Genomic DNA, 27776 nt, shown 5'->3' with positions numbered 1-27776 from the left:
TGATTTGAGTGTTAAGGGATGACCTTATGGCTAAAACATATTAAAAGCCTAAGAAATACATATCATCTTTAGGACAGTTTTAGCATTTACCCAGATAACATAAGGTAAGGCTTATCGTTATTCACTTGACCTGCTTTCCAGGTAATTTAACCTACCATATAAACAAGTGTAACTGGTCAAAAAGACCTCATTTGGGGACCCTGGGGCTCTGTGTGTGGTGCCCACAGACTCAAGACCAGGACACAGCAGGGAAATGGGGAGAAGGGCCATCCTCTAAGGGAACCGGGTCCCCCTCAGTCTTGCTATTCAGAGTGTGTACTCTGGACCCAGACGGTCAGCATCACCTGGGGGCTTAGTAGAGGCAGACTCTGGGGTTCACTCCACACCCACTGAGTCAGCCTCTGCATTTTCACAGGATCTACAGACCCTCTGTGGGCACAGGAGGGGCAGAGGAGGCCACACCCCCACTCAGCCTGGCTGGGCATCTGCTGAAGCAGCATTTCTAGGTGTCCCCTGGGCATTCGCAGTCTTGATACAGTTCCACAGGTGATTCCAGTGCACAGTGGGGGTGACATCCCAGTGACAGGAGCTCCTGAGGCAGCCCCCAGGCTCCTGCTCCTAAGGGGAAAGCCACAAGGGGAGGAGAGAGGGCTGTGGGAGCACTGACCCTGTACCTTAACCCCAAGCTGTGTGGGTCTCTAGACCCCAATGCCACAAGCTCATGCTTGTCCAAATAAGGGCAAGTGCGCGCTCCCCGATTAGCTGGGAAATCACACTTGAAGAGGGAGAGGCCGCAGCAGTTGCCACAGAACGGAAATGTAGACAGAAATGAAAAAGAAAGTAGGGGACAAGGAAGTGGAGAAGGAGGGGAGGGGAGTAAGAGGTAGGGGAGGAGAGGGGCGGGACCCTTGCAGAATCCCCGCCCCTGCCCATGAGACCCAGCCCATATTTCCTGCCCCAGGGGCAGCACCCTAGAAAAGCAGGAAAGAAGACAGAGCAGGTACATTAGGATACCAGTACCCTTCCTGAGCTTTTGTGAACAGAATTTCTTCTCACAGAGGGAGGGACAGAGCGGGCAGCAGGCACCATGGAGCCCCCTTCAGGCCCTCCACGAGGAGGACGTGTTCCCTGCAAGGACTTCCTGCTGGCAGGTGAGTGCCCCCAGTTCCCTGGGAAGGGGCGGCAGGGTGGGAGAGAGAGGATGGTTGGGGTCTCTGGGAGGACAGGGCTCTGAAAGGGGACAAGGGAGCAGGGCAGGACTGGGGGAGCCGCTCAGTGACAGGACTGTCTCAGGATCTGGAAGTGGTGAGCCAAGGGCTGTTCACCAAGTTACTCATTACTGAGCACTGAATTTGGAAAACTGATGATAACAACAACCAGGGACCCTAATTGTTGTCCCTTCCCACCAACCTGAGATCTTGACAAACGCCAGACTTGGAGGGCCCTGGGGACACATTCATTCAGCCCCGGTATTTGCCACCTGCCCCACCACTGGGGTATAACACAGATCAGACAAGTCCCTGCCCTCCTGGAGCTCACCACTGGGGACAAAGACAGAGACCCAGAGACGTCTAGAATGTGAGGTCAGGTACCGACAAGCGTCATGAAGGGAACAGAACAGGGAAAGGTCAGGACGTGGAGACAGAGGGTCATCAGAGGAGGCGGTCAGGGCAGTCCTCTCCTGAGGACCCCCGAGTGTGAGCAGGTATCTGAGGGCAGTGAGGGAGTGAGCGGCAGACATGGGAGGAAGTTGTTCCAAACAGAGGAAGTAAGTTCAGAGGTGAAGCAGTGTGGTCATGCCGCTGACATTGACCAGCAGAGACACACACAGACACACAGATACTGGTGCACACTCACACACACACACCCTGCGAGGCTGGGGGATGAGGACCTGCTCCATCTGCAGGGCCCCAGCTTTCCCTCTGACACCTAGGTCCAGACCCTGATCCGTCTGCTCCCTTCCCTCCTAGTCTCGCTCTTAACCCTCTGGAACCCACACACCACTGCCCAAGTCACTGTGGAGTCCGTGCCGCCCAGTGCTACCGAAGGGAAGGACGTCCGTCTGCAAGTCCACAGTCTGCCTAGGGATACTGGACGCTTCAACTGGTTCAAAGGGGCCACAACAGAGGAGAACTGTCGTATTGTATCATATATAGTAGATGCACAAAAAACTATTCCAGGACTTGCACACAGCGGCAGAGAGACAGTGTACCCCAATGGATCCCTGCTGTTTCGGAACATCACCCTGAAGGACACAGGAGTCTACACCCTACAATTCATAAATAGAACTTATGACACAGAACAAGTAACTGGACAGCTCCATGTATTCCGTGAGTAATTCCCTCTCACCTCTGGTGCTGGGTGGGGTGAATTTCTGCTTCACAGGATGACAGGCCAGGACTGGGCCTCCATCCCTCTCTGCATTATGTCCCGTGGGGTGGGGGGTGGGGTTCCAGCATTTAGTGCAGGACACACAGTGGAGACTAACTTCCTAAGATTGGAATTCCTTTCCTGGAATCCAGACTCTGGGATCATCCAAGAAAGACTCTGCAGGGTCAGTCAGGGCCAAGCTTGGGGGTCCTCGATATCCTCACCAGAGCTCAGCACAGACCACTGTCTCAGGGCTCCTGACTCTAGTGACCCTGGGGCATCTGTGCCAAGATGGGGTTGGGGCTCCTGGGCGGAGCTGACTGGGAACAACCATTTCTGGCTGCCCGAGATGGTCACCAGCCAGGGTTCAGTCTCAAGAGCCACATCTGGGGAGGGGCCAGCCTGGTCCTTCACCTGAGGGTCAGCTTGGACAGCACAGACCTAAAAAGCCCCCAGTCCATTAGCCACCTGCTCTGGAGGACTTGGGGGACAGCAGAGGAAGGGCAGCACCGCCAGGGAGGAACAGAGCAAAGAGAGGCTCTAGGCCACCCCTCCTCCACCAAGAATCAAGCCCAGGGAACCTTCTCTAGTGGAGCAAAGTAGTAACAGCTGCCGTTTGATTGGCCAGATGCTATAGCCCAAATTTGGCTCAGGTATTTGGGGTTGTTTAAAGGATAATTCACAGGCCTAGCAAGTAGAGGTCATTTATCATTATTCCTGGTGCATTAAGGGGAAACCAAGGCACAGAGAGACACAGTCACTGAATCAGGGTCACACAGACTGAGGAGTGGCAGATGGGAGTGACCCAGGTTCTATGTGCAGACACAGCCCTGTCCTCTCCTCCATCAGAGGGAGGGATGCTGGTGTGGGCAGTGAGAGCAAACAGAGACTCCCTCTATGTTTGCTCTGGAACCCAACACCCTTTATCAGAACAAGCTGGCCACCCCTCAGATACCCAAGCCTCACCTCCCTGTGCTGGACTTGAGATCTGATTGTTTCCTGGTGTGTTCCTGTCCCTCCCACTGGGGTGTCAGGGAAAGGACTGGCCTTCTGCTCCCTACCCTGCCCCTGAAACCCAGGGTCCACATGTAGGAAACTCAGTTGCTTTTGTTGGGGAAGGAAGGAGGGAAGGGTGTGGGAGTTTCTCCCAACGAGGGCAGGGAGCCTGGTGGTCAGACCTCCTAGGATCCTGCACCCAGGGCACCTTTCTGAAGAGATGATGGGTCGTTCATTCCCTCAGCACCCCTGCCCCCTGCTCATCCCCTTGCTCTCTGCCTGGTCATTGGTTTGGCTCTTGCTCATGATACTGAGGTTGCTGGCCACACGAGCTAGAGGTTCCTGGTGCTGATACCACAGTGATGTCTGGGCGGAGCAGACACATGACTAAGGGCCAGAGGGAACCTGAGGGTCAGAGGGTGAGGGACAGTCCTCTCCTTACAGATCATAACCCAAACACAGACACTCATCCTTCTGCAGACAGCAGGGCCATCCTCTGGGGCACCTTCACAGAGCTCGCTGGGGCCCTCAGACTGGCTGGCACCTCAGAAGAAGGAACTTAGCCCCAGGCCCAAGGCCCATTCTCATCAGTCACCTCCTGTGTTTCCCCGCAGAACCCTTGGCCCAGCCCACTCTCCGTGCCAGCAACACCACACTCACAGAAGACAAGGACTCTGTGGTCCTGACTTGCTCCACAACTAACATTGTGGTCTCTATCGGGTGGCTCTTCAATGGCCAGAGTCTAAAGCTCATGGAGAGGATGACACTGTCCCAGGACAACAGCACCCTCACCATACGCCCTGTCAGGAAGGAGGATGCCGGGAATTACCAGTGTGAGGTCTCCAACCCAGGCGATTCCAGGAAAAGTGACCCTGTGAGGCTGGCTGTGAGCTGTGAGTGACCCTCAAACTCTCCCCCTTCCTCCCTAATATTTCATGGCAGGCGGTGTGAAATGGGTGGAGGCCTGCAGGAGGTGGGAGCCTCCTTCAGAGCCTCTAGGGCAATGTGGATAAAATTCCCCAGAATTACATGAATCTTGTTAGCATCTTGGTTCTGATTTGTACCAGTTGTTGAAACTCGGGCAAGACGTTCAACCTCCTGAACCTCATTTTCCTCTTCTCTAAAACTGGAAAGAACAGCTGGATCCCAGGGAAGTTGTGAGAGTAGTTAGTATGAGTTCATGAGATGAAATCCTGAGACAGCGTCACACTCGGATTCGGGGCTCAGTCAAATTTAGCAACTATTGTCCTTTGCTTATTAACATTCTTGTTGCCAGCTGTACTGTCTCCGGGAATTGGGATGAGTGTTGTCTGACCACGTTCCAGCTCTCTGACCTTCACTGATTTACTGTTTACAGTACTCACTTTAAACACTCAATTGTTCATTAGTGAAGCCCTTTACACACTGAGTTGCTCATTGTGCACAGTGGGTGTGACACCTGGCCCCTCAAGGACAGAGAAGCAGGAGATGGGATCAACATAAATATTTCCCACGTGCCTGGCACAGAGCAGACTTTGAAAGCAGTCAGCTGATATTATTCTCCTTAATCAGTGTTGAGTGGAGAGGTAAGGTCCTCCTTCTAAGACCATCAATGAGGATGGAACAGAAGACACGGGGAAGAGGCATAACATGAGAGGAAAATAAACAGGATTCTGGCGTTGGCCCCATGGGTGGGGAGAAAATGTGAAAATTGAAGCAAGTCCAGAGTTTCACTGTGAGGAACAGAAATGATGCAGCAGCCAAGGGGATGGGGACACTGTGGTGACAACACACATGCCACCCAGACCTCAATGGCCTTTCCTTCCTCCCTAAACATGCCCTTCCTACATGGCCACTCCTGGTTTCCCCATATTTGACTTCGGACTCATTCCCCTCCCTTTTTCTTTTTATTTCAGATGGAAGAAACACCACAGGCCTCCCTGTGGGGTCCATCATTGTCATTGCAATCGGGGTCCTGGTCGGACTGGCACTCTAGTTCCCTCCTGGAGTGTCTCCTGCTCCACACAGTTTTCTCAGAGTTCCACAGAATTTTCAAGACAGATCATCTCAAAATCATACAAATTCGTCCATTGAATAAAGAGGGAATATTGCTCCAACTCATTCTGAGGTTAGTAGAAACTTTAAATTGAAATAGGAACAACAACAAAAGTACAAGAAGATGAAAATATCAGGACAATCATACTCATGAACAGAGAGGCAAAAATACTAAACAAGGTATTCTCAAACCAAATCCAACAGTATATAGAATAAGACAGTACACCGTAACTAAATTCCAATTGTACCAGCAAAGCAATGGTAATTCAACATTAGAAATTTATAAATGGGGGGCACCTGGGGTGACTCAGTGGGTTAGGCAGCTGGCCCTTGATTGTGGCTCAGGTCATGATCTCAGGGTCCTGGGATTGATCCGCCTGTCAGCCCTGTGCTCAGCAGGGAGTCTGCTTGAGGATTTCTCTCCCTCTCCTACTGTCCCTCGCCTCTCTGAAATAAATAAATAAATCTTTAACAAAAAGACATTTATAAATGGAAGAGAGCTACAACTTCTAGGGTGCCAGCAATGTTCTGTTGCCTGATCTAGCTGCTAGATACATGGGCGTGTTCAATTTTTGAAGATTCAGTAAGCAAAACTGTTCATACTGTAACAGTCCTCTTACCCCTCAGTTTTTTCCATGATACAGACTCTGCGAAAACACCAGAGAAGACCTGTTGTCTTGTAGAACACCCACATTCTGACTTTGTTTCCTTATGGTGTCATTTCAGTTATTTCTCCAAGCCCTGTATTTCCTACAAATTGGAAAATGAATCTCAAAGCTTAAGTAGATTTCAGGTTATATTTCTTGAGGGAAGAATCCTTCCTGCATTTTATATGCATCATATCAAGAGGAACATCCTAGTTAGTTGTCTAGATCTTATGCTAGTATAACTATTTTAGTGACATAAAACTGAATCAGTGGGCAAGTTTTTTAGGTTTTTATTTAAATTCCAGTTAGCTGGGACACCTGGCGGCTCAGTCCGGTGCCAGTCTGCTTACTGGTCCATTGGGTCGTGATCACAGGGACACAGGATTGAGCCCCTTGAGGGGCTTTGCTTAAGGGGGAATCTGCTGGAGATCCTCTCCCTCTGGCCCTCCCCTTTTCCCTTGCTCTCAAAAACATAAATCTTTAAAATTTAAAAAATGAAACAGGGGTGCCTGAGTGGCTCATTCAGTTAAGTGTCTACTTTGGTGTAGGTCATGATCCCAGGGTCCTGGGATCCAGCCTCCTGTCGAGCTCCACAGGGAGTCTGCCTCTCGCTCTGCCTCTCTCTCCTCCTGCTTGTCCTCCCTATCCCTTTCTCTCTCAAATCAACAATAAAATCCTTAAAAATAAAATAAAATAAATTCCAGTTGATTGACATACAGTGTACTGTTAGTTTTAGGTGTTTGGGGTCCCCCCAAAAATGGGCACCCCAATAGTGGGTCCGTGATTAAAGGAGCGAGACTGATACAAAGCGAAAGTCAAGCAAAGCTTTATTTCACACCAAGCATCAAGAATCAAACCGACCCTCAAACAGACCGGTCAGGGTTGCCCCTTACAGAGAGGACGACGACTCCCTGCTTTCCAGACTAACCTTTATAGAGCAAAGGTCATGTGGTTGGGCCTGGCCACGCCAGGTGGCCCATGAAATTGTAACACACAGAGAAAGCTGCACAGTCATGCTAGGTGACCGATTGAATTACAATTTACCCTAGTGGACATTTGATTTAGCCTATCACACCTTGGTTAGGATTGGTGCCAAAAGGCTCCCAAAGGGCGGGGCCCATACTCCTTGGTAACTAGGAGACAGTAGGCGCCCCCACTGATTGAATACCTCCACTTGGCCTGACCCACCCTTGTACTTGGACTTTGTTATGTGGGACTGGTTTCTGGGACTTGTTTTTGAATAAGTTCCCCCGGCGGGGGCGGGCGAGGGGATTGGGGGGGTGGGGCAAAGTCAAATTAAGTTTTACAACAAAATGGCAGTTCAACTGGGGTGGGGCTGCTCTGGCTGAATAGGCCCTTACATTGGGAAACAGAGAAAATATTCCCATTTCCAAGGGTGTCAGAAACAATGAAATGCTTTGCTCTGGCGGGGCCCTGAGGGGTGGAAGCAGGCCCCTGGGGAGGCAGGGAATAGTCCAGTCTGTTGTGGCAGAGGCAAGAAGAGAAGGAAAGACAAAGACACCAGGACTTCAGTGTCTACTCGTGGAAAGCAAGACAAGGGTCCCCATTTGCCACCACCAAGAAAGCAGAGTCGGTTGTTTTGGATTACTGCCCAAAGATGCACTTGCTGGTGTCTTGGCGTTTGGCTTTGGAAAGTCTTCATACGTAGGAGAATGGCAGAGGAAATTCCATTCCTTGGACGATCTGCTCTTTTTGGGTCCAGGGAATCGCAGCAACTGCTGCTTATGTGTCAACAAGGCAAAATAAAGGATGCATTACATGAAAGGGACATTCACAGCCTTCATCTTCCTACACTCTGCATCTTTGGCTTTTGAAGTTTCTTACATCTCTGAATTCGCACACATTTAAAATTTCATGTGTACTTTAAAATAATATACTTAGAGCAGGGAGAAACACTGTGATAACCTCACTCTATGGGGATGGTTTCTGCGGAAGAGTCTCGATGCAATTGAACAGTAAATGTTTTCCTGCTGTTTAAGAACCTATTGAAGGGTGCCTAGGTGGCTCGGTGGGTTAAAGCAAACTGAACACCACACCGAGATGCCACTTCACAATCAGCGGACTGGCTAAAATAGTAAAAGGACTTTCCAGACTAAGTGTGAGGATGGGGGGCAACTGGAACTCTCCCACATTGCTAGGAGAAAATATGCTTGCAGCTACTTTGGAAAACTGTAGCGTGTTCTTCCAGACATTAAAGGTGTGCCTCCTCAGCGATCCCGTCGCTGCACTCGTGGGTGGGACTCTACCCCAGAGAAATGAAAGCTCCAGCTGCTTCAAAGACTTGTGCACAAAGGTTGCTGGTGGGTGTGCTTGTAATAGCCCAGAGTTGGAAACCATAAATGAGGGAATAAATTAAGAAAACAACTTTCTGAATCCTTCCAATGTAAGGATAAAAAAGAAAAGGGATACAAAAGAGATAAACTAAGATATAAAAAGGGGAAAAAATGAGGATACTTGCAATAAAATGTAGTTGTGGGTTATTTTATTTTTTATATAATTTTTTATTTTTTATTAACATATAATGTATTATTAGCCCCAGGGGTACAGGTCAGCACTCACCATAGCACATACCTTCCCCAATGTCCATAACCCAACCACCTTCTCCCTACCCCTCTCTCCCCGGCAACCCTCAGTTTGTTTTGTGAGATTAAGAGTCTCTTATGGTTTTTCTCCCTCCCGATCCCATCTTGTTTCATTTATCAGTTTCCTACCTCCCAAACCTCCCACGTTGCCTTTCAACTTCCTCATATCAGGGAGATCATATGATAATTGTCTTTCTCTGATTGCCTTATTTTGCTAAGCATAATACCCTCTAGTTCCATCCACATCATCACAAATGGCAAGATTTCATTTCTTTTGATGGCTGCATAGTATTTCATTGTATATAGACACCACATCTTCTTTATCCATTCAGCTGTTGATGGACATCTCGGTTCTTTCCATAGTTTGGCTATTGTGGACACTGCTGCTACAACATTCGGTTGTACGTGCCCCTTCGGATCACTACATTTGTATCTTTAGGGTAAATACCCAGTAGTGCAATTGCTAGGTCGTAGGGTGGCTCTATTTTCAACTTTTTGAGGAAGCTCCATGCTGTTTCCCAGAGTGACTTCACCAGCTCACATTCAGTTGTGGGTTATTTTAAAAACCACACTGAGTATAAAAATTGACCCTAGCCCCAAATCGTAGTGTATGGTTCAAATTTTCAAAATTCCAAAAAATGCATGCTAATGGATAATAGCAAAAGCAAATGTAAGGTTTCATGGGAACATGGGGAAGGAGCGTCAGAGGGTCAGAATGAAGAATAAAGAGGATCTGAGGAGACTTTGAGAGGAAGGGAGATACTCAGTATCTTCACATCGGAATGACTTCTCTGCATGCCCATAGAAAAATGTATTCAATTCTATACTTTCAGTATGTTGAACTTCCGTATGTCAACTATAATTCAATAAAGGAGTTAAAAATTCTATGTCCATATATGAAATACTACTTAATGTACAAGTTTTTTAAAATAATGGGATAGGGGCGCCTAGATGATTCAGCTGTTAAGCATCTACCTTCGGCTCAGGTCATGATCCCAGGGTCCTGGGATCGAACCCGAATCGGGCTCCCTGCTCAGCGGGAAGCCGGTACTCCCTCTCCCATTCCCCCTGCTTGTGTTCCCTCTCTTGCTGTGTCTCTCTCTGTCTAATAAACAAATAAAATATTTAATTTTTTTAAAGATTTTATTTATTTATTTGACAGAGAGATCACAAGTTGGCAGAGAGGCAGGCAGAGACAGAGGGGGAAGCAGGCTAACTGCTTAGCAGAGAGCCCGATGCGGGGCTCGATCCCAGGACCCTGGGATCATGACCTGAGCCGAAGGCAGAGGCTTAACCCACTGAGCCACACAGGCGCTCCAACAAATAAAATATTTAAAAAATAATAATCGGAGAGCCGCACTTCTTCTTCCCATTTCCTGCACGGGCCACCAGAGGGCGGTAGAGCTGCGCCACAGCCCGGATCCTTCCCTCACCCACAACCCAGCAGGGTCTACCCTCCCCAGCCTCACTCACTCACAGTCCTCCTGGCTCCCCAGGCTCCCCACACTGGACCCGGCCAGCCCCTCTGGCCAGCCAGGCATCTGCCCGCTGAGACTGGTCCCTCTGTGGACAGTTCGTCCCACCACACCCTCTGTCTTTCAAGGGGCGAGGGTCCACTCATGCTTCCAGTCTCAGCCAAAAGGTCACTTTCTCAGGAGTGCTCCATGGGACCCCCATCAGCTAAGACCCCCTGACATGCTCCAGATGCACCAGATACTTTCCCTTCCTGGCCCTCCTCTTGATTATAATTGACCCCTCAGTGCCATGATTTTCTAGTGCTGCTGGCCCTGATACAGGGTAAACCCCACAAGTCCAGGGCACACATCTGTCCTATTCTCTGTGGAGTTCCCCGGATCCAGCCCAGGCTTGACACGTCACAGATGCCCAGTAAATACTCGTTGAGGGCATGAGGAAAGCAAACAATGTCCCCCCATGTGAACCTGGGGTCAGAGCCTCTTCCTGCGGACTGAGGTCACTGGCATCAGCATGGGAGGAGGCCAGCACAGGCCCAAAGCTGCCCCTGTAAGCTGTCAGGCCTTTAGCCTTCCTAGATTAAAGAGGGAGGCCTGGGGCCTCCTACAGTTAGAGGTTGGACCCCCATTCATTCCCACAACACGGATACCCCCTCCCATCTGGATCTTGTGAATGACTTCTCCCTTGGAAGGCCTGGCTGGGCAGCCCGTGTCCTTCCTCTCCTCTGAGAGATCTGACCTCGCACAAATTCTGGATCACAAACCCTAGTTTGGTTACTACCAGGGGAGTTCAGAGCCCCACCCTGACCTCCAAAGACATCAGAAGCCGACTCCTCATCCTGAGGATCCCTGGTCTATGGGGACACCTGCTATGTCTCCCTGAAGATGTCTCAGTAGCCCAAGGTGTCCTGGGGAGCGAGGGGGAACTTCCCAGGTAGGTGAGACAGGAGAACCCAGCCTCTGCTTGTGTTTCCCAGAGACTCAGGGCTGAGTCTCTGGGAAGGGCTGCCCCCAGCTCCTGGTTCCCGTGGGGAGACCTAAAGCAGAGGAGAGACAGGGACACAAATGGCTCCCCTCCCTGTTGTGATGGGGAGACAGGACATTGTGGGATCCAGCCCCCAGGCTGGCCCCTTTCCCAAACACTCAAGAGACCCCCTACGAGGTCATCCCTTGAATCTTGAGGACAGAGAGCTCGTGCTGAGGGAGCAAATCCCTCTGGGTGGACAATCCTCCTCACACAAGACCAGGAATATTCTAGACTGTACCTGTCTTCTCCCTGGGCTCATGCTGCCCTGAGATGGAGTCAGGCAGTTTAGGACCCACAGGGACCAGGACCCAGTCCCTCACCTCTGCCCAGGGCTCAGGAACCTCATCATTTGGAGCCTGGTCACCATCCCAGATGCTGCCCCAAGACTCGCCTCCAGGGGGCAACATAGGGACATGCAGGCAACACAAAGGACATTAAACACTGAAGCTGGCTTTGGCTGAGGAGGAGGAGGAGGAGCCTGGTTTCCATCCCTTTCTCCCACAGATCCTTCTGGGTCCCTCCCACATGCCTGTTCTGTCCTGCCCACTCCTTCTAGGGCCCTAGCAGCGCCCTGATCTGTCAGGGGTCCATGTGCAGCTCCCCATGCCCTGACTAGCACCACCCATGGGGGAAGCAGGGTGACCACAGGAAGGTCCCCAAGCAGAGGACACAGACTGCCCAGGATGCTCAGGAATACATGGACTGTTTCTGGGCCACAGTTCAGCCTATGGATTGAAGAGGGAGGGTCTCCTCAAAACATTTCCAGGAGCCACAGCCGTCTGACCTCCCACCATCTCTTCTCTTCCCAGGACACACTGGAAACCCCTTTCATACCTGGGAATGGAGCTCCTGAGACACCTGGTCCTGGGTCTGTGTCCCTGGAAGCAGAAACTGGGCTGGGAACACCCAAGGATGGACCATGGGTCCCTCCCCTGTCATCATCCAGCCTGCCCCTTTCTCACCCCAAGAGTCATCTCTGGGACCTTGCTGCCAGGAGTCAGTCCAACCTCCCTAAGCCTGTGAGAGCACTGGGAAGACCGGTGCCCAGCTGGCCTTCTGTTACAAACAGAAATTATCCCCGGGATCTGGGGACCCTGGGGCTCTGTCTGTGGTGCCCACAGACTCAAGGCCAGGACACAGCAGGGGAGTGGGGAGAAGGGCCATCCTCTAAGGGAACCAGGTCCCCTCAGTCTTGCTATTCAGAGTGTGCTCCCCGGGCCAGGACGGTCAGCATCACCTGGGAGCTTAGTAGAGGCAGACTCTGGGGTCCACTCCACACCCGCTGAATCAGACTCTGCATTTTCACAGGATCTGCAGACCCTCCGTGGGCACAGGAGGGGCAGAGGCGGCCCCACCCCCACATCATGGGGTCTCAGACTGGCTGGACATCTGCTGAAGCAGCATTTCTAGGTGTCCCCTGGGCATTCAGTCTTGATACAGTTCCACAGGTGATTCCAGCGCACAGTGGGGGTGACATCCCAGTGACAGGAGTTCTTGAGGCAGCCCCCAGGCTCCTGCTCCAAAGGGGAAAGCCACAAGGGGAGGAGAGAGGGCTGTGGGGGCGCTGTCCCTTTACCTTAACCCCAAGCTCTGTGGGTCTCCAGACCCCAATGCCACAAGCTTGTGCTTGTCCCAACAAGGGCACGTGCAAGCTCTCCCATACGCTGGGAAATCACAGCTGAAGAGGGAGAGGCCTCAGCCCTTGTCAGGGAACCCAAACGTAAACAGAAATGAAAGGGGTAGGGGACAGGAAAGTCAGGAGGGAGGGGAGGAAGATGGAAGGAGGAAGGACGGGGACCTGACAGAGACCCCACTCCGATCCCACATGCCTCCCCCCAGTGCTCCTCTGTTCAGGGGCCCCTCAGAGACCAGGGAGGAAGGGCGGCCAAGTGGACAAGTGTGGACAGCAGTGCTCGTCCTGAGTCTTTCTAGAGCAGAAGCTCTTCTCACAGAGGGAGGGACAGAGCGGACAGCATGCACCATGGAGCCCCCTTCAGCCCCTCCCCGAGGAGGAGGGGTCCCTGGCAGGGGAGGAGAGAGGGCTGTGAGGGCGCTGTCCCTGCACCTTGACCCTGAGCTCTGTGGGTCTCCAGGCACCAACGCAACAGGCTTGTGCTTGTCCCAACAAGGGGGTGTGCATACTCTTGCATATAGTGGGAAATCACAGCTGACGAGGGAGAGGCCTCAGCCCTTGTCAGGGAATCGAAATGTAGGCAGAAGTGAAAGGGGAAGAAGGGGACAAAGGAGTGGGGAAGGAGGTAAGGGGTGGAGGAGGGAGGGGAGGGGAAAGGAGGGGCCCTGGCAGATACCCCGCCCCACACTCCTGCCTCAGAGGCCACTTAAGACAGAGCCAACATTGGGACAACGGCTCTTCCTGAGCATTTCTGGAGCAGAAGCTCTTCTCACAGAGGGAGGGACAGAGCGGGCAGCAGGCACCATGGAGCCCCCTTCGGCCCTTCCCGGAGGAGGACGGGTCCCCTGGCAGGACCTCCTGCTGGCAGGTGAGAGGGACAGTTCCCTGGGAGGGAGTGGGAGGATGGGAGAGAAAGGAAGGCTGGGGTCTCACAGGGAAAACAGGGCTCTGAGAGGGGACAGAGAAGCAGGGCAGGACTGGGGGAGCCGCTCAGCGACAGGACTGTCTCAGGATCTGGAAGTGGTGAGCCAAGGGCTGTTTCCACGTTACTCATCACTGAGCACTGAATTTGGAAAACTGACGATAACAACAACCAGGGACCCTAATTGCTGTCCCTTCCCACCAACCTGAGATCTTGACAAGAGCCAGACTTGCAGGGCCCTGGGGACACATTCATTCAGCCCCGGTATTTGCCGCCTGCCCCACCACGGGGGTACAGCACAGATCAGCCAAGTCCCTGCCCTCCCTGCCCTCCCCGAGCACACTTCGGTGGGGATGAAGACAGACACCCAGAGACGTCTAGAATGTGAGGTCAGGTACTGACAACATCATGAAGGGAACAGAACAGGGAAAGGTCAGGACGTAGAGACAGAGGGTCTTCAGAGGAGGCGGTCAGGGCAGGCCTCTCCTGAGGACCCCCTGAGCGTGAGCAGGTATCTGAGGCCAGTGAGGGAGTGAGCGACAGACATGGGAGGAAGTTGTTCCAAACAGAGGGAGTAAGTTTGGAGGTGAAGCAGTGCGGTCATGCTGCTGACCTTGACCAGCAGAGACATCCACAGACACACAGATACCTGTGCACACTCACACACACACCCCGAGGCAGGGGGATGTGGACCTGCTCCATCTGCAGGGCCCCAGCTTTCCCTCTGACACCTAGGTCCAGACCCTGATCTGTCTGCTCCCTTCCCTCCTAGTCTTGCTCTTAACCCTCTGGAACCCACCCACCACTGCCCAAGTCACTGTGGAGTCCGTGCCGCCCAGAGCTGCCGAAGGGAAGGACGTCCGTCTGCAAGTCCACAGTCTGCCTAGGGATACTGGACGCTTCAACTGGTTCAAAGGGGCCACAGCGGAGGAGAACCGTCGTATTGTATCATATATAGTAGATGCACAAAAAACTATTCCAGGACCTGCACACAGCGGCAGAGAGACAGTGTACCCCAGTGGATCCCTGCTGTTCCGGAACATCACCCTGAATGACACAGGAGTCTACACCCTACAATTCATAAATAGTACTTATGACACGGAACAAGTAACTGGACAGCTCCATGTATTCCGTGAGTAATTCCCTCTCACCTCTGGTGCTGGGTGGGGTGAATTCTACTTTACACAGGATGACAGGCCGGGAGTGGGCCTCCTTCCCCCTCTGCATTATGTCCCATGTGGGGGGGAGGGTTCCAGCATTTAGTGCAGGACACACAGTGGAGACTAACTTCCTAAGATTGGAATTCCTTTCCTGGAATCCAGACTCTGGGATCATCTGAGAAAGACTCTGCAGGGTCAGTCAGGGCCAAGCTTGGGGGTCCCTGATATCCTCAGCAGAGCTCAGCCCAGACCACTGTCTCAGAGTTCCTGACTCTAGTGACCCTGGGGCATCTGTGCCAAGATGGGGTTGGGGCTCCTGGACAGAGCTGACTGGGAACAACCATTTCTGGCTGCCCAAGCTGGTCACCACCAGGGTTCAGTCTCAAGAGTCACATCGGGGGAAGGGCCAAGCCTGGTCCTTCACCTGAGGCTCAGCATGGACAGCACAGACCTAAAAAGCCCCAGTCCATTAGCCAACTGCTCTGGGGAACTTGGGGGACAGCAGAGGAAGGGCAGCACCTCCAGGGAGGAACAGAGCAGAGAGAGGCTCCAGGCCACCCCTCCTCCACCAAGAATCAAGCCCAGGGAACCTTCTCTTGTGGAGCAATGTAGTAACAGCTGCCGTTTGGCCAGACGCTATAGCCCAAATTCGGGTCAGGTATTTGGGGTTGTTTAAATGTTTTATTTATTTATTTATTTATTTATTTATTTATTTATTTATTTGACAGACAGAGATCACAAGTAGGCAGAGAGGAAGGCAGAGAGAGAGGAGGAAGCAGTCTCCCCGCTGAGCAGACAGCCTGATGCAGGGCTGGATCCCAGGACCTGGAGATCACTACCCGAGCCGAAGGCAGAGGCTCAACCCACTGAGCCACCCAGGCGCCCCTATTTGGGGTCATTTAAAAGATAATTCACGGGTGCCTGGGTGGCTCAGTGGGTTGAGCCGCTGCCTTCGGCTCAGGTCATGATCTCAGAGTCCTGGGATCGAGCCCCGCATCGGGCTCTCTGCTCAGCAGGGAGCCTGCTTCCTCCTCTCTCTCTGCCTGCCTCTCTGCCTGCTTGTGATCTCTCTGTCAAATAAATAAATAAAATCTTTAAAAAAAAAAAAAGATAATTCACAAGCCTAGCAAGTACAGGTCATTTATCATTATTCCTGGTGCATTAAGGGGAAACTGAGGCACAGTCACTGAATTAGGGTCACACAGACTGAGCAGCGGCAGATCGGAGTGACCCAGGTTCTGTGTGCAGACACAGCCCCGTCCTCTCCTCCATCAGAGGGAGAGATGCTGGTGTGGGCGGTGAGAACAAACAGAGACTCCCTCCATGTTTGCTCTGGAACCCAACACCCTTTGTCAGAACGAGCTGGCTGCCCCTCAGATGCCCGAGCCTCACCTCCCTGTTCTAGACTTGAGATCTGATTATTTCCTGCTGTGTTCCTGTCCCTCCCATTGGGGTGTCAGGGAAAGGATTGGCCTTCTGCTCCCCATCCTGCCCCTGAAACCAGCCCAGTGTCCACATGTAGGAAACTCAGTTGCTTTTGTTTGGGAAGGAAGGAGGGAAGGGTGTGGGTTTCTCCCACTGGAGAGCAGGGAGCCCCTTGGCCAGACCTCCTAAGATCCTGCACCCCGGATGCCTCTCTGAAGAGATGATGGGTCATTCATTCCCTCAGCACCCCTGCCCCCTGCTGATCCCTTCACTCTCTGCCTGGTCATTGGTCTCGGCTCTTGCTCATGATACCGAGGTTGCTGGCTACACGAGCTAGAGGTTCCTGGTGCTGATACCACCGTGATGTCTGGACGAGGCAGACACATGACTAAGGGCCAGAGGGAACCTGAGTGTCAGAGGGTGAGGGACAGCCCTCTCCTTACAGATCATCACCCAAACACAGACACTCATCCTTCTGCAGACAGCAGGGTCATCCTCTGGGGCACCTTCACAGAGCTCGCTGGGGCCCTCAGACTGGCTGGCACCTCAGAAGAAGGAACTTAGCCCCAGGCCCAAGGCCCATTCTCATCAGTCACCTCCTGTGTTTCCCCGCAGAACCCTTGGCCCAGCCCACTCTCCGTGCCAGCAACACCACACTCACAGAAGACAAGGACTCTATGGTCCTGACCTGCTCCACAACTAACACTGTGGTCTCTATCGGGTGGCTCTTCAATGGCCAGAGTCTAAAGCTCACGGAGAGGATGACACTGTCCCAGGACAACAGCACCCTCACCATACGCCCTGTCAGGAAGGAGGATGCCGGGAATTACCAGTGTGAGGTCTCCAACCCAGGTGATTCCAGGAAAAGTGACCCTGTGAGGCTGGCTGTGAGCTGTGAGTGACCCTCAAACTCTCCCCCTTCCTCCCTAATATTTCATGGCAGGCGGCATGAAATGGATGCAGGCCTGCAGGAGGTGGGAGCCTCCTTCAGAGCCTCTAGGGCAATGTGGATAAAATTCCCCAGAATTACATGAATCTTGTTAGCATCTTGGTTCTGATTTGTACCAGTTGTTGGAACTCGGGCAAGACGTTCAACCTCCTGAACCTCATTTTCCTCTTCTCTAAAACTGGAAAGAATGCTGGATCCCAGGGAAGTTGTGAGAGTAGTTAGTATGAGTTCATGAGATGAAATCCTGAGACAGCGTCACACTCGGATTCGGGGCTCAGTCAAATTTAGCAACTATTGTCCTTTGCTTATTAACATTTTTGTTGCCAGCTGTACTGTCTCCGGGGATTGGGATGAGTGTTGTCTGACCACGTTCCAGCTCTCTGACCTTCACTGATTTACTGGTTACAGTACTCACTTTAAACACTCAGTTGTTCATTAGTGAAGCCCTTTACACACTGAGTTGCTCATTATGCACAGTGGGTGTGACTCCTGGCCCCTCATGAGCAGGGAAGCAGCAGATGAGTCAACATAAATATTTCCCACGTGCCTGGCACAGAGCAGACCTCGAAAACAGTCAGCTGATGTTATTCTCCTTAATCAGTGTTGAATGGACAGGTAAGGGCCTCCCTCTAAGACCATCAATGATGACAGAAGACATATGGAAGAGGCATAACATGAGACGAAAATGAACGCCCTGGGGTGGGGGGAAAATGTGGTGATTAGACAAAGTCCAAGGTTGCACTGTGAGGAACAGAAATGATGCAGTGGCCAAGGGGGTGGGGGCACTGTGATGACAAACACCCACGCATACACACACACACCAGCCAGACCTCAATGCCCTTTCTTCCTCCATAACTAGGCCCTTCCCCCACGGCCCCTCCTGGTTTCCCCAGAGTTGACTTGGGACTCATTCCCCTCTGTTTCTTCTTCTTCAGATGAAGGAAGCACCACAGGCTTCCCTGTGGGGTCCATCATTGGTTTTGTAACCGGGGTCCTTGTTGGACTGGCACTGGCAGCTACCCTAGGCTGTCTCCTGCTCCACACAAGGACTAGAAGGTACGATAACATTTCCCACACACTGATCGTGTCCCACAGCTCCCCCCAGCCAGGAGGGAGACCTGTCCTGACCTAGGATCCTGGATGGGCTCTTCCAGGCTCCCAACGGCCCCCTGGATTTTCCTCCCCATTCCATCCGACTCCTTCCTCGCCAGCTGCTGACCGGGGTGCTTCCTTACAGCTTCCTTGGGTATAAATTAGGGACAATTAGGGAACAGTCCCTCAGGGTTGTCTGGGTCATTTGGCAAATCTGCAGCAGTGCTGACAGGACTAAGCGCTCAGCAAAGGGCACCTCCTGTGGTTTATTTCAGTCCTCACGCTCTGTGAGGGGGATTTGCAGCCTCAGGATCTGAGGGTGGTCCTGGGCAGGGTCACGCAAAGGAGAGGGCAAGAGCCTGACAGGCCAGGTGTGTCACCCCCAAATGGCAGATGCGGGAACCACAGCCCCTGATGACCAGAGAATCTGAGCTCACCCAGGGCTAGTCCTGGGATGTCCTTTGTGCTGCTTGTCCAGGAAGATGGAGATAGTGGACGGGCCTGGGGGTCAAGAGTGTGGCCACAGCAGGGACACCACATTCAGCACATCCACCACATGCTGGGGATCCAGCATACCCAGGGCTCCCCAAGTGTCCTGCACAAAGAGCTGCAGCCTTGACCCTACCACTTAGTCAGGCCTTCATCTTTGATTCCTTTCCTGGGTTCTCCGTTCCTTTTCAGGACACTTTCTCCTAGTCACCCATCAGGCTGCAGGTCTTCCCTTCTGGGCTTCAGAGGCATTTCCTCATCCCCTCTCCTGGGCCGTTCCTCTGCTAAACAGCACTGGTGGAGAGAGGGGTTCTCTAACCCCTGCCTGGAATCAGGATACTGCTTGTCCCCTGCTCTGACACCAAAGCTGTGACCTCACCCTGCAGCCCTCACACTTAAGCCTGATCTTTCCTAGGGCTAGTGGCTGGTGTGATCTCAGAGAGCTCTGCTGCCCAGCATCCACCCCCCGTGAGTATCTCATCAGCCTGGGTGTTCTGGGCACCCTAAGATCCTGCCCCAGTGTCCTCTCCTGCTACTCAGCTGCCTGGAGCCTCTGACCCTTTCTCTGGGGTTTTAACCCAGGGGACCTCAACTGGCTATATTCCCTGACCTGTGGAATCTAGGTCATAGGTCAACACCTTACCCACCCTGGGCCCTAAAATGGCCAGTGGGTCTTTCCCTGGGAGGTGCTCCTGCTTCCGCATTGTCTGAGAGCTGTGGACCTGTTGCCTCCTGGGAGGGTGAGCCCAAGCTTTTTCACAGCCCTGGTGCTAACTCCTATCTCTGTTCCCAGGACAGATTCCAGCCAGCAGCAACAAATCACAGGTTTGTTGTTCTGCCCCCTCCACCTCTCTTTCCAGTGGGGTCCAGGCTGTGCAGGGTCAAGGCAGGGCATCCAACCAATTCGGCAACAAGGAGCAGACCCTGCTTCTCCCAGATTAACCAGTACAAGGCAAACCCTGTTCCAGCCAGGCATGACCCTCTTCAGGGAACAGTGGAGTCCAGCCAGGGACAGGGTGGGCGCTGGGGGCATCAGCCAGGGGTCCTGGGCTAACAGGAATGGGGCAGAGGGGGCAATCAGCAGTGGTCTGGGACTGGGGTGTGGGCCAGCCGGCTTGGAGAATGCTGCTCAACAGACAGAACTGGTCACTCCCATAGGGAAATGACCCTCCCTCTCTGTCTACCAATACCCACTCTCTCCTGTTTAGGACTCCCTGCCCGGCCCCACAACAGCCATTCCTGTCTACCAGGTGAGTGTGGGCACTGAATGTTCTGGTCCCCGAAGCCCAAGGGGGCTGAAGACCTGCCCCCAGCCTGCCCCTGGTTGTGCTTTGAGGTTCAGGAAACAGCAGAGCAGAGAGGAACAGGGAATAGTGGGAAGAAAAAAGGGTTTGGTGTAGACACCTGCAACACAGCTAGGCTCCCAGAGAGCAGCCCAGGTTGACCTAGAAGCTGAAAGTCACCCAGATGTGTTCTGTGAAGGTGACAGGGGCTCAGAGGCCTCTTCTTCTTTTACAGGAATTACGACACCCAGACACAAACATATACTGCCAGATCAACCACAAAGCAGAAATGGCTTCTTAGTTTCCCCAGGGCCTGGGGGCCGCTGAGACCCAGGACTCTAGGTGGGGTCAGGAGCCACAGCCTGTGCCAGAGAACCAGCTCTAGGCCCTGAGGATATTCAGGAACATCAAGGGTTGGGTCCTTCTTGATTTCTGGAGACTCCTACAGGCTTCCCTGAACCCAGGAAAAAGGCCCCCATCTCCCAGGAAGTGGGGGTTCTCAGGGAAAGTGTCCTGACTGCTGACCCACTGAGGATGATCTGAGAAGATCTGGATGAAGAGGACTCATCCCCTCCTTGGTCCTTTTTTTTGTGAATGGTAATTTCTCTTAAAGAAATTCACCCGGGGCACCTGGCTGGCTCAGTCAGTAGAACATGCAACTCTTTTTTTTTTTTAAGATTTTTTTTTTTTTTAAAGATTTTATTTATTTATTTGAGAGAGAGACAGTGAGAGAGAGCATGAGCGAGGAGAAGGTCAGAGGGAGAAGCAGACTCCCCATGGAGCTGGGAGCCCGATGTGGGACTCGATCCCGGGACCCGGGGATCATGACCTGAGCCGAAGGCAGTCGTCCAACCAACTGAGCCACCCAGGCGTCCCTTTTTTTAAGATTTTATTTATTTACTTGAGAGAGAGAGAGAGAGAGAGGGAGTGAGCTGGGAAGAGGGCAAAGGGAAAGGAAGAAACAGGCCTCCCATGGAGCAAGGAGCTGGACCCAGGGATCATGTCCTAAGCTGTAGGCAGATGCTTAATTGACTGAGCCTCGCAGGTGCCCTGAGCATGCAACTCTTTATCTTGGGGTCATGAATTTGAGCACCATATGTGGTATAGAGTTTACATTGAAAAAATAAATAAAGTGTAAAAAACAAAAAAGAGAAAAGAAATTCACTCAAAACTCTGGGTTTCTTCTCTCTTGGGTCACATAGGGAAACATTACCTCTGACTTGACCAAGCCTTCATCTCTGGTCCTCCAGGATAGAAGAAGGGGTGAGGGGTGTGGACTGTTGGGACCATGCTAACTAGAGCCAGGGCTGTGGCCAAATCATAAGAGCACTCAGCAGTCCTCACACCACTCAGGGACCAAAGCAATAGATACTCCCCATGTTTATAAATGTGGTTTGGGTGTCAGGAGCAGAGAACATGGGACCTCTGATGACTGTACGAGATGAGCTAGGAAGGAGCAGCCATGGCAGGCACACATCCTGGTGTGGGACCCCTTCGCTATCTTTTGGTGTCCTGAGTTCTCCTCCACCAGCCCTGAGTAGTGGCCTTCACCAATAAACTTGCCTGTCCCCAAATCCAGGATCCAGGGCACTGACACCTGTCCAAAGGTTTCTCCTCTATGTCCAAGGCCAGCTTTCAGGATGTCCTTACCCCCCAGGGTGACTTAGAGACAGGCTGTCAAAGTAACCCCAGTGGGGAAGATCCAGAATTCCTGCCCTGAGCATGGCCCTCCCAGGCACTGCCCGTGACCTCTAGCCCAGTACTTCCCATCAGTGTCCACTTTTCTCCCTGAACTGGACCTGATTGAAACATACCTACTCCCCACAAATAAGCATCCAGGTCAGAGGCAGGGGGCTTTCCTCTCATGTCATGCAGGTTCCCATGGTGATGGGACAAAATGTCTCTTCCACCTGGTCCATGGGCATCCTCCCACCTGTGCCTCCCCTCTAGCTCCTCCACACACCAGGCCAAACAGGTCGTGGTCCTTCCCTGAGGCCCCATGTTGGGTTCTTCCCATGTGGCTTCGTTTGCATCACGGCACCCACATTCATACAAACAAAAGTGGTCTGAGCACCACTGCACCCACATTCACAAGTGTATCTGCCATTGCCGGAGTTGTTGTCAGTCATGAAACTAGAGGTATGAAGAACAACCTGCAAAGTATCACATCATTATTCAGCTCTAAGACCCTCCTCATCCCAAACACACACTTCGTGGGATTAGACAAGGTGACTCTGCTTGTTAGTTTCCTTTTGCTGCTGTGTCAAATTGTTGCAAGCTTCGTGGTGTAAAGCAGCAAGAATCAAGGTGCGACCTCGATATGTCTTCTGGAGGCTCCAGGAGAGTGTGTTTCCTTGCTTTTCCAAGCTTTTGGTGGCCACCTGCTTCCCATGGCTGTGGCCCCTTCCTCCACCTCCAAAGCCAGCAGAACAACATGAAGTCTCTCTGTGTCCTGTTTCCATCCATCACATCTTCTCTGGCTCTGCCTCCTCTGCCCTCCTCTGTCACTTATAAGAAAGAACGCTTGTGATTATTTTGGCCAACCCGGATATACCACTGTAATCTTGCATCCCATGATTCTTAACTGTAAGTCCCTTTATCATTGGCAGATTCACAGATTCTGGGCCTAAGGATAGAAACATCTCTGAGGGGCCCTTGTTCCACAGCCTTCAAGGCCTCTACCACAGCCCTCAAGGCCTTGTTCATCACCTTCCTTCACTACCAACTGCTGGGGGCAGCCTGGACTTGGTCATCTAACTGTGGAGCCACTTCCTGCAGTAATGTCTACAACACCCTCACTGCCCTGAGCGATGGAGACAGAGGCCAGTGCACACTCCCTGCCACCCTCTCCACCTCTTGTTAGTAATGTTCCTTGTTAAGAATGGAAAGAATGTCGGGGCGCCTGGGTGGCTCAGTGGGTTAAAGCCTCTGCCTTCAGCTCAGGTCATGGTCCCAGGGTCCTGGGATCGAGCCCCGCATCGGGCTCTCTGCTCAGCAGGGAGCCTGCTTCCTCCTCTCTCTCTCTCTGCCTGACTCTCTGCCTAGTTGTGGTCTCTGTCTGTCAAGTAAATAAATAAAATCTTAAAAAAAAAAAACAAAAGAATGGAAAGATGTGGACAGAACTAGATCAAGACTCCTAAGCCCTGGGGGTATCAGCACCATGGACAGTATCCCAGCCAAACTCCTCCCAGGAGTTGCTCTGAGAGACAATGAGGGACTGCGGGAGAGGCTGCCCATTTGTATTCTACAGAAGGATGCAATGAGGCCCAATGCTATTACACGGACTATCCGATTCTGCTCTGTCTATCGTAAACCCTTCGCACATGTCCAGCTGTTACTTGTTGGCACATCCATTTCAGCTCCCTGCTTGGCTGATTGCTGCCCCCAGAGGGTGGCCTCTGGGAGGCTGGGAGTCAGCTCCAGCCTCCTGGGGGAACCTCCTAGCCCCTGAGGGCCAGGCCCCTCTTGTCTACAATAAGGAATGTTTCATTGGTGTCTTCGGACCCTTGGTGCATGACCTTGGAAACACACCCATCAGCCAGCCTGGAGCATCCCTGAGCACAAGGTCCTGTTTCCCAAGCCCCAGCTGAGCCCCCCAGGCAACAGGGCTGAGCAGAACCCTGGGTTCCCAGCTGCTCCTGGCTGAGCCCTGTGTCTGATTTCAGGGTCCTTTGCCATCTGCTTGCCCTTCCCAGCAGAGAAAACATTCCACCCAAGGGACAAAAGGGGCCTGAAGATCTCCCAGGGTGGAATCCAACATCTGAGAGTTTCTGCATCTCCCTGCAACCCCCTCAGAGGAAAAGAAAATGCTAGGGCTCTCACGGCCACCCCCATCTTCCACATCCCACCCACAGAACCAACTCTAATGCTACAGACTCAGCCCTGCTCTTCCATGGGGCTCAGGTCTATTATGTCCACTAACAGTGGCCAACATGAGGGTCACCTGGGTGCTCTTATCTTTACTATTTCTTTCTTTCTGCTTTTAGTTGGGTTCACTTTGCTCTTATTATTTTCTTGCTCTTACTAGTTCTTGTGGTAGGAACTCTGTTGATTTGAGATATTTCCTCTCTTATAAGCATTTCATGCTACAAATTCCTCTCTCAGCACAGCATAAGTTGCATCCTACAAGTGGTGGAGATTTTTTTAGTGTATTTAATATAATTCTACGTATTTTTAAAATATCTTTTGAGACTTCCTTGTTGACCCATAGATTACTTACACATACGTAGCTTGCTTTACAATTGTTAAAAATTTTTCTGTTGTCTTTCTATGGCTGATTTCTTGTTTGATTCCTATTTTCAGAGAACTGACTCTGCTTTCAATTATTGTAAGTTTGGTTATGGGCACCTGTCTGGCTTGGGGGATGGAGCCTGTGACTCTTGATCTGGGGGCCATGAGTTCTAGCCCCATGTTGGGGGTAGAGTTGACTTCAAAACAAAGTAAATTGGTTAGATTTTAGATATGACACCAAACATAAGCCACAGAGAAGGATGAATTAATTGGACATCTTTTCCCTTGGTTATTAATAGTAGGTCAGCTGGCAACTAATTCTCATATTTTTCCTTCGTCACAATATTTCCTTAGTTCCCCTCTCCTCCTGAAGATCATTTTGCCAGATCAGGATTTGTAATCAGCTTGAAAACCCTGCCACTTCCTTCTGGCTTCCATGCTGTCGGGCACAAAACCTACCATCACTTCAATCAGTGTTCCTTCATATGCAATGGGTTGTTTCTCTGGCTGTTTTCAAGGTTTCTTTTTTCTTTCTTGTCTTTAGTTTCCAGAAGTTTGCATGTGTCTCACTGTGATTGCTTATCGTGCTCGGGGTTCCCTCAGCTTCTTGGACCATTATTTCTTCAGGTACCTTTTTCAGTGCATACTTTTTTCCTACTTCTGGTATCCAGTGGTGTCAATGTTAGAGTCTTCCTTTTTTTTTTAGAGATTTATTTATTTATTTGAGAAAGAGAGGGAGAGAGAGCTCACTTGCAATTGGGGAGAGGAGCAGAGGGAGAGGGAGGGGTGGAATCCTCAAGCTGACTCCCTCCTGAGCACCAAGAGACCACAAGTCAAGGAGTATGGGCTGACTCCCGAAACTGGAGAAGGCAAGAAAATTGATCCAACCCCAGAATCTCCAAAAAGGAATGTGGTCCCGCCAATAACTTTATTATAGCCCAGTAAAGCCCAGGTGGACTTCTGACCTCCAGAACTGTAAGAGAATAAGTATCTGTTGCTTAAAGCCACCGTCTGTGGACTTCTGACCTCCAGAACTGTAAGAGAATAAGTATCTGTTGCTTAAAGCCACCGTCTTCGTGGTAATTTGTTACAGCAGTAACAGGAAGCTAATAGAGACTGCATATTGGATAATATTGCTGTGTGAAGATCAAATGGGGGGAGCCTGGTAATCGTAGGGTGGATATATAGGAGAAAATCCTTGTTCTGGTGAGATACAGGTGGAAGTAGTGAGGGTGAAGTAGTATGATACCTATAACTTTCAATTGGTTTATTAAAAAATCATACGTAGGGCGCCTCGGTGGTTCAGTCTTTTAAGCATTTGCCTTCAGCCCAGGTCATGATCCCAGGATCCTGGGTTCGAGTCCTGCATCAGGCTCTTTGCTCAACAGGGAGTCTGCTTCTCCGCCTTTGTGCCTCCCCCCAATTCATGTGCTCTCTTTCTCTTAAATAAATAAAATCTTTTAAAAAATCATATATATATATATAAAATGAAAATGATTTGTGTGCATACACATGCATACATTTAGCTCTATACAGATAGAATACAAAAGGGCATGGTAAATAGGCATGAGAGGTATCTGGGAGTCCCCTCTCATAGTCTTGCAAGTTTTCTCTAAGTTTGATTTTTTTAACTGCGGGGCCTTACATTTTTGAAGTACACACAAAAGTGTTTACAAACAATACTATATGATTTGTAACATATAATCCAGTGGGTGGAGGAGTAGAAGGGAGGTAGACACAACAAGGTTCATCATGAGTTGATACTTTGGAGCTGGAGATGAGTGCCTGGAGTTTCCCGATACCATTCTCACTAGTATAGTGAGCTACAGTCCACTTGTATATGTTTGTGTACAAACTCTCTTTGTATTTCTTTGAAATTTGTATTTCTTTTCACATTCCATATGAAAAGATTTTAAGGAAAGAGAGAAAAAAATTCCAATCGAGAAGTTTTATCAGAGTTCCACAGAACTTTCAATTCAGATCATCTCAAAATCATAGAAATTCCTCCATGGAATAGAGAGGGAATATCCCCCTAACTTATTCCAAGGCTAGTAGAACCTTTAAACTGAAATGGGAACAACAACAGAAGTACAGAAAAAGGAAAATACCAGGCCAATCATACAAATAAAGATGCAAAATTGCTAAACAAGATACTCTCAAACCAAATCCAATAGTGTATAGAATAAAAACAGTACACCGTGACTAACTTACGTTTGTCCCAGGAAAGCAAGGGTCATTGAACATTAGAAATTTATAAATGGCGTGCTCGCTTCGGCAGCACATATACTAAAATTGGAACGATACAGAGAAGATTAGCATGGCCCCTGCGCAAGAAATTTATAAATGGGGGCACCTGGGTGCCTCAGTCAGGTAAGTGTCTGACTTTTGATTGTGGCTCAGGTTATGATCCCAGGGTCCTGGGATCGAGCCCCACATCCGGCTCTCCTTCTCCCTCCACTCCCCCTGTTTGTGTAATCTCTCTCACTCTCATATAAATAAAAAAATCTTTAAAAAAAAAGCATAAATGGGGGGCACCTGGGTGGCTGTTAGCTAAGTGGCGGGCTCTTAATTTCGGTTGGGATCATGATCTCAGGATCCCGGGATTGAGCCCTGCATTAGGCTCCCCTCTCAGCAGGGAGTCTGTCTGTCTCTCTCTCCCTCTGCCCCTCTCCACATCCTGCTTCCTCTCTCTCCCTCTCTCTAACAAATAAAATCTTTTAAAAATTAAAAATAAAAACCACCCAGATGATACCCAATTCTAATTCATAAGTCCTTTCATTTTTTTTTAAGATTTTATTTATTTGACAGAAAGTGAGTGAGCACAAGTAGGGGGAGCAGCAGGCAGAGGGAAAGAGAAAAGCCCAATACAGGGCTCGATCCCAGTACCCTGGGATTATGACTTGAGCCGAGGGCAGACACTTAACCGACTGAGCCACCCAGACGCCCAGGCCTTTCATTTTAATGGGGAGGAAATTGAGGCCCAGAAAAGGGGAGAGATTTGGCCAGGATCTCTTGAGTCAGGGGATGAATGGGCTAGAGCTCAGGTCACCACAGGAAGGGGAAAAATGAAATATTTGGGGGAGGGGTGTCTGGCTGGCTCTGTTGGAAGAACATGCGATTCTTGTTCTCAGGGTCATGAGTTCACACCCCACACTAGGGGTAGAGATTACTTAAAAAAAAAAAAAACTTTAGGGGCACCTGGGTGGCTCAGTGAGTTAAAGCCTCCGCCTTTGGCTCAGGTCATGATCCCAGGGTCCCGGGATTGAGCCCTGCATTGGACTCTCTGCTCAGCAGGGAGCCTGCCTCCACCCTCTCTCTCTGCCTGCCTCTCTGCCTCCTTGTGATCTCTGTCAGTCAAATAAATAAAAATTTTTTAAATCTTTAAAAAAAAACTTTAAAATAATTTTGGGGGTCCTCCTGGCTGCTGGGCATGACTGTCACTTT

The 27776-nt window shown here is 51.0% G+C and overlaps 1 protein-coding gene and 1 pseudogene across 2 annotated transcripts in view; both read left to right on the top strand.

Moving 5' to 3' along the window:
- The window catches only part of DMRTC2 (DMRT like family C2), a 73007-nt gene that overhangs the window by 33429 nt on the left and 11802 nt on the right, over positions 1–27776 (top strand). Inside the window, exons 1-8 of one of the 2 annotated variants that reach the window (XM_047711602.1) lie at positions 13488–13650; positions 14477–14836; positions 16905–17183; positions 18174–18294; positions 19235–19287; positions 19613–19644; positions 20028–20069; positions 24877–24959. In XM_047711602.1, the coding sequence (XP_047567558.1) occupies positions 13587–13650; positions 14477–14836; positions 16905–17183; positions 18174–18294; positions 19235–19287; positions 19613–19644; positions 20028–20069; positions 24877–24959 (1034 nt within the window). In that variant the 5' untranslated portion in view covers positions 13488–13586. Of the gene's footprint in view, positions 1–13487; positions 13651–14476; positions 14837–16904; positions 17184–18173; positions 18295–19234; positions 19288–19612; positions 19645–20027; positions 20070–20337; positions 20737–24876; positions 24960–27776 lie in introns of those variants that run through there. The other variant, XM_047711598.1, reaches the window with a different exon arrangement.
- On the top strand, positions 26595–26665 carry LOC125090047 (uncharacterized; annotated as a pseudogene).

Source organism: Lutra lutra, chromosome 17 (assembly GCF_902655055.1).
Source record: "Lutra lutra chromosome 17, mLutLut1.2, whole genome shotgun sequence".
In the NCBI taxonomy this organism is placed as follows: Eukaryota; Metazoa; Chordata; class Mammalia; order Carnivora; family Mustelidae; genus Lutra; species Lutra lutra.
Note: the sequence above shows the minus strand (reverse complement) of the source record. Positions and strands in the feature narration are given on the sequence as shown.